This window comes from Peromyscus maniculatus, chromosome 3, assembly GCF_049852395.1.
Source record: "Peromyscus maniculatus bairdii isolate BWxNUB_F1_BW_parent chromosome 3, HU_Pman_BW_mat_3.1, whole genome shotgun sequence".
Lineage (NCBI taxonomy): Eukaryota > Metazoa > Chordata > Mammalia > Rodentia > Cricetidae > Peromyscus > Peromyscus maniculatus.
The window spans coordinates 77,181,054-77,187,723 of record NC_134854.1 but is presented as its reverse complement, the minus strand read 5'-3'; the positions used below and the strand labels follow the sequence as shown (position 1 = coordinate 77,187,723).

The 6,670-nt window shown below is 48.4% G+C and overlaps 1 protein-coding gene across 3 annotated transcripts in view; it reads right to left on the bottom strand.

The window, feature by feature from the left end:
• The window catches only part of Chn2 (chimerin 2), a 277,744-nt gene that overhangs the window by 82,452 nt on the left and 188,622 nt on the right, over nucleotides 1-6,670 (bottom strand). For all 3 annotated transcript variants that reach the window (XM_006992173.4, XM_076566835.1, XM_076566834.1), the window contains exon 6: nucleotides 5,725-6,010. In XM_006992173.4, coding sequence (XP_006992235.1) covers nucleotides 5,725-6,010 — 286 coding nt within the window. The remainder of the gene's footprint in view (nucleotides 1-5,724; nucleotides 6,011-6,670) is intronic.

Genomic DNA, 6,670 nt, shown 5'->3' with positions numbered 1-6,670 from the left:
CCAGTGGGAGGGTAGCACCAGACTGCAAAGCATGATGGGCATTTCCATTACCCCTTGAACCCTCATCACCTCCTCCAACCTGCCTTCCACACCAGGCCACACTATGGCTCCAGACTTCCCTCCGGAAAATCAGCTAGCCAGTCCCCCGAGCATCCCTGTCTTTCTGTGGAGATATGCACTCATCAGCAAGTACAGTTTGGAGTGGGAGAGGCTGGATCTCTCCCCGTCCCTCTCAGACTCCCGAGGCCAGGAGATGGTAGATTAGTGCCTCTGCCCAGTTCCTCCAAGAACCAGCATGGCTCTTCAAAAACCACAGAACACCAAATGCGGACTCAGCGATGCCCATTCCTTTTAGCCTCTCTTCACCTGTTTTACTTTCTCTGACCTGACCTTCCCCGCCTTCTCCCTCGGGTGCCACTAGAGATCTTGAATCTTTGCTGGGAGTCTAGGCTCACACTGGTAGCCAGAGTCCTGATGAGGTGTTTGAACTTTGTCCTGTGTTGCTGAGCAGTGTCCAGGAGGCACCAGCCATTCTGTGGGACCTTGGGATTGAGAGGAAAACACTCTGGATGACCCCCATCTGCTCTACAGGCTTCTGCCGCTCCTCAGAGCTGAACAAACCTTCCTCAGCCTGGTACTTGCCCTCAGGCCAGGGACAATGCAGCTAAAGGTATCTGGATGGGCAGCTGGGTCACGGAGAAACTACAGTGAAAAGATCACTTAGAACGTGGGTGGGCAGCCAGAAAGGAGACCGTTTCTCAAACAAGGTGCGGGCAGGGAGAACAGAGCCTTGCTCTCAGAAGCAGGTCCTCAGTGAAGACAGGTTTCCTAGGGAGGCAGAAGAAAGGGCTGCTGGCCGAGGCCTTCTGGTAGGAGAGTGGAAACCTAAGAGGCTTTGTTGCCAGTGGTAGGGATGAAAGAGTGATTGGGGCACTGGCCCTAGAGCAGCTAGAGCAGTAGTTCTCAACCTGTGGGTCGCGACCCCTGTAGGGGGGGTCACATATCAGATATTTACATTACAATTCATAATGGCAGCAAAATAGCAGTTATGAAGCAACAAAGAAAATAATTACACGGTCCAGGTCACCACAACATGAGGAACTGTATTAAAGGGTCGCAGCATTTAGGAAGGTTGAGAACCATGAGCAAGAGGAAGGCAGTGTGGGCAGAGAAAGGGGATGGAAGTGGGCAGGAGGCTGGGGAGCCTCTGGGGATGTGGTGGGAGTACCAGGAAGCCAAGGGCAAACCCATGCCCGTCTCCTGGGAGTTACTCCCCACTCTGTGGCCATTTCTGCCTGGCGCTGCCATGACCCTCTTCCAGTTCCAAATCATCAAGAAGTCCCGAGAGCACAGATCCTGTGAACAATCTGGAGGGATGGGGTGGGAGAGGAGGGGTACTGTGAGTGCTAGGAAGTGGGGGGAGGCAGGGAACTGGATCAGCTCTGCTCTGCAGCATGTGCAGCAGCCGGGGCAGAAAGCGCTTTCCTTGGCTTTAATGTGCCCTGTACCTAAGACATGGTGAGCTTTTTATTCTTGTTTCAGTCTTTGAAGGGATACCGCACATGTCATGGTTCAAAGGTCAAAGAACTTCAAACAGGAGCAAGGAAAGGAAAAGTCTCTCCCCCCCCAATACTCTTTCAGACACCTGCTTCCCCTCCAACAATCAACAAAGTCTGTTCTTTTACCTTTATGATTTGACGAGAAATAAACACATTAAAAAAAAATCAGTGTTTTCCTAATTTACAAAAGTGGAACATTAACGACACAAGTCGTCCTTCCCTTTTCTGCATCAGCCCTCCTCATCCTGTCCTGGGGCTGCAGGCCATGCTGACTTACGTGGAGGAGCTGCCATGGGATTCAGGAAGGTCGTGGGCTGACATTTCCCACCACCAGAAACAGTGAAATGAGTGAACAAGACATAACTGGGCCTGCCCGTCCTCCATGAGCAGTGAGCTGAACAAACAGGCCTAGTGCTGACTCCCGTGAAGGGGACAATGAGAGGAAGGAGCGTGACCCAGGTGGAGCCAAGCACCCCCACAACAGCGAAGGAATGAATAAGACACAACCCGGGCTCCGCACCCTGCATCCAAGACCTCAAATTCCGGAGTACTTTGTCTCAGGTTTTTGGATTAGAGATGAAAAACTGCTACTCTATTCCTAATCTGAAAAATCCCTGGTTCCCAAACATCTTGGGCAGAGGATATTCAACCTGTATATTACCAGAAATGCTTTAATGGGTACACATTATTTTCCCACATCAAACACAGGTGCAATTTACCACATCGGTCTATACCCCATTAATACATATGTGCTTGCCAGGCTGTTTATTTGATTCAGTGGGATGCATTTGGTGAGAAAGGCTGGTTCTTAGAGCTGGAAACAGTAATGCATTTTCCAAACCAGGCCCTGTGAAGACGGAGTGATTTCTAGCATCCACCGACAGGGTGGTGGCCCGATCCAAGGGGTTACTTAGAACAATAAAGGCAATAGGGATACGATGTGGTCCAGAGGCCCAGCAGATTTAAAATGCTCTGAATGTGAGACGGGGCAGCCCGGGATCACCTCTTCATCTTGCCACTGTGCGGCTGGACGAAGACAGGCAGAGAGGATCCTGCCTGGGAATCTGGCAAAGCTGTTGAGTCTAAAATGGGAAATGGTTTCACGTCTGTGCCATCTGGGTGTTGAATCCCAGCGTTATTCATAGACTGCCTATCACACCATTTTTCTGGAGACCAGTAGATAATCCATGTGTGATATAAATTCTAAAATATATTTCATATGAGTGATTGTACTAGACTGACCATTTTAATTAAATACATGCAGTGGGGGGGACCCCAAATATACCATGTTTTAAAAGCCACTTAGATAAAGAATCATGATGTCTACCTACTAGTAGGGGCTGAACCCTTACAGCTTTATTCCTTCTGCGAGCTCCCCATCCCCCCACCTCTTCTACAGTTACTAAAGTCGGGTTCATTGCTAACAACCTGGACAGGAAGTAAATCTCGACACCACTTCAAATCTGATGGAGGAGGTACTATATCTTTTTTTTCCAATTAGCCCTGTTAATGTCCTTGGATCCGCCAACAGCATCGTCTTTTCTAGATTTACTTGGAAATAATCAATGAAACAAATGGGTGAGCAACATTTGAGCACTGTGGAATGGACATGCTGGATTTGAGCAAGGCTGGGAAGTCGATGCATCCCACTCATTAGAACCTTTAAGGCACACCATTAACTGAAGCAGACAAGTACCTCGGGCTCCTCTCAGTCAATCCACTCAAGTTCCCTGAGCTCTTCTCCAGCCCCTGCCTCCATGGCAACAAGCCCCTGCCCTGCCCTGAAGGGCAACAGGATCTCTAGCCAGACTGAGGCTTTTCCTAATCACACTTGTCAATACAGGTCACAGAGACTCTTCTCAAGTTAGTTCACAAGCTACTAACAAAATGAGTGGCCAGCAGTAAGTGTCCAGACCTAGTGTCCAGACTACTCCCCCAAGAAAGCCAAGCACATCATTAGTGTCCATGAAAATCTTCACTCTTGACATCTCTTCCTGAATATGGACTTCTTCCTTTAACATCCCCTTTCTTTTCTTACCCACCTCCCACCTCCCCCAAATAATAGGGCTACTGGCTGCCTCACTCAATGTGATTATTAATTAGATTACTCACTTCTCTAGGCCCTGCTGTCTAGGGGAAAGTGTGCTGGCTAGATTTATCTCAATTTGACATAAGCTATAGTTATCTGAGATGAGGAAACCTTGATTGAGAAAATGCCTCCATAAGATCTGGCTGTAAGGCATTTTCTTAATTAGTGATTGATGTGGGAGGGTCCAGCCCATGGTGGGTGGTGCCATCTCTGGGCAGGTGGTCCTGGGTTCTATAAGAAAGAAGGCTGAGCAAGCCAGTGAGCAGCACCCCACAATGGCTTCTGCGTCAGCTCCTGCCTCCAGGTTTCTGCCCTGGTTGAGTTCCTGTCCTGACTTCCTTTGATGATGAACAGTGGTATGAAAGTGTAAGGCAAATATACCTTTTCCTTTCCAACTTGCTTCATGGACATGGTGTTTTCTAGCAGTAATAGAAACCCTAAGACAGGGGGACATCCTGTCACCCCAGGTTCCTGCTGAAAACTGCCCCCAGAAATACAGCTTCTGTCGCTGGAACTTCCTTGCTGGTTTCCATTGGGGGGCCTGCTTTCTGTAACAGACTGAGTTTTTAGTGGCACCGCTCTCTGATTCAGAAACACAAACACCACTTCAGAGTCTTACTTTACAATTCATCTTCTGATTTATCATGGCCGAGAAGGTCGGCTTCCAGATTTTCTATTTTAAATTGCTTTTGAACAGATTTTATAGACTAAGGATTTGCTTTCATCTGGACTAGAACAAACTCTGAAAATTGGGTCTCTCCTTCCCTCTCCCCCCTCTTTATCTATCTCTCTCTCTCTCCCTCCCTCCACTTGCTTCCCTCCCTCCCTCCCTCTCCCTGCCTCCCCCTTCTACTCTCCTAAAATGTAAACAGTCAGTAGTCCCCAAATTTCCCAAATCAATTATTTGTGAAAGAATACACAGGTGTTGGGGAGACAGTTATAAAAAAGAAAATGGCAAATGATGTTTTCATGGGCCAGCTGCTCAACTGATGTGAGGCTGGGGAAGACCCTCCTTTGCTCTGAGACCTAATTAGCAAATCAATTAATATCACACTCTTGCTGCCAACAGACTGCTGCTCTCTCCAGCCAACCTAGAGCTCGGTGGGTCTCCATCTCTGAGGCCTAGTCCTTTCTCCCATTCAACCTAAGCCTCTGTTGGTTTCTACCAGTCCTGGGATCAGGGGCCCACTTGAGCTTAATTAAGGATTAGCAACCACCCAAAGGAGCAGCATTTTCTCTGTATCCCTCTCTGATCTAGCCCAAGTCCACTCCAAAAGCTGGGCTTGGCTCAGCCATGGTGAGTGCTGTTGGTGTGGTGGGCTGTCAATCTCAGTGGGAAGTAGATATGACCAGGTAAAGCAGATGGTCCCTGAAGGGGAACCCCACCCCCCACCCCAAAGTCTGCTGGGCAGCTGTGGTGGTACCTTTCAGAGAAGCAGCAGGTTACAGGAGAGAAAAATGGTGTCCCCTTTACCATATCCCGCAACGACCACAACACACCCAGCTGCACATTCACCCAACCCAGGGTTTTTTTCTGATAGCAGTGAGGGGGCGGTGTACTTTCCTGGGGGGTGTGGAGAGGTCAGCCTGGCTAAGCCTCCCAGAGACTGTGGATTCTTCATCTAGGTTAGCCCACCTTCAAAAGGTGGCTAGCCTCCTGTCCATGGTTATGCACATATTCCTAGGGCAGACAAACAAATACCATGCTTTTGACCTGCTTTGTAGCCAGACACAGCCAGCAGGCTGCAAGTGGCCATTTAAAACACGTTTCATCCACTGTTTAGCATTCAACAATAACGGAGTATTTTCTTTCTTTTCATCCAAAACAAACCCACAAATGACTATTTGTCTAAGTCCTGATTCTGACCGTAGGGCAAATCATAGCACATTTGTGGGTCTTCAGTTTCTCACATGTAGCTCGAGAAGGGGTTGACCTGGAAGAGTCTAGCATTCTTCTGGCACCCCAGTTCTAAAATAGGGAAGAATCTCCTCCAACATTTTGGCAAACTGCATCTATCATAACCCGTCTCATTCAGCACAAACTGGAACTAGATAGCCATGCCATAGGCTGCTCACCTTCTCTACTGGCGTGTGTTCCTCATTGGTGACACTCGCTTTCCTTGATTCGTTTTTAGACTTGCTCAGCCTTCTGGAGACTTTCTCTCTGAGGAGAGTGGCATATCCAATGTGTTCATAGATGGGATTTGTGGTCATTTTTGCAATATACTCAGCAGCCTTGGTCTCTATGTAGAGCGTGATCAAGCCATCTGTCACCAGGTCATGAATGGATTCGAACCTCTTCTCACCCACAAAGTGCTTCCCATCATGGAAGAGCCGGTAGTTTAAGGTCTGGTTCCCAAACCTGCCCACCAGAAAACAAAGGAACACAGCAGGTAAGACAAGCACTGGGGAAGCAACAGTAGCTTCCAGCATATCCCACATGGCAGGCCTGGAGCGGGTGCCTGCATCTAATTATCTCGGAGATCTTTGGAGGTGGGTACTATTACTAGCCAATACTTCACAGAAGAAGCAACCGAGTCATAAAGAGCTGGGGCTCTCTGCTGGAGCCTACACTCCTGGAATGAAGCAGATAGGATCTAACCTCAGGTACACCCTTGGGAACATCCTATCCTGTAAGTCACTCAGGACATTGTGTTATTCCATTTGTAAATCAAAGCCCTGATTTAAAAATATGTCACCTAGAAACTTCTTCAGTGGGAAATTACAATTACCTCTGCAAGGGATATCACTGTCCCAGCTCCATGATGTCCCTTATTGTCACATCTTTGACTGCTACCCCATCTCTACCATCCCAGTTAGGGCAGCAAAAGAGAAACATCAGCTTGGTGCTGAGTGGACCACTAATACTGGCATCCCTCAGTCTCATCGGCATGACTGCTGTGCCTACTATGGAGTGCCAGGAGATAGGAAAACTCTGCCTACCCAGAGTTCTGGGGAGCTTTTGAAATACTCCCTCCTCATTGAGTCACTTAAGACATGCTCTGGATATCTCCGGTTGCAA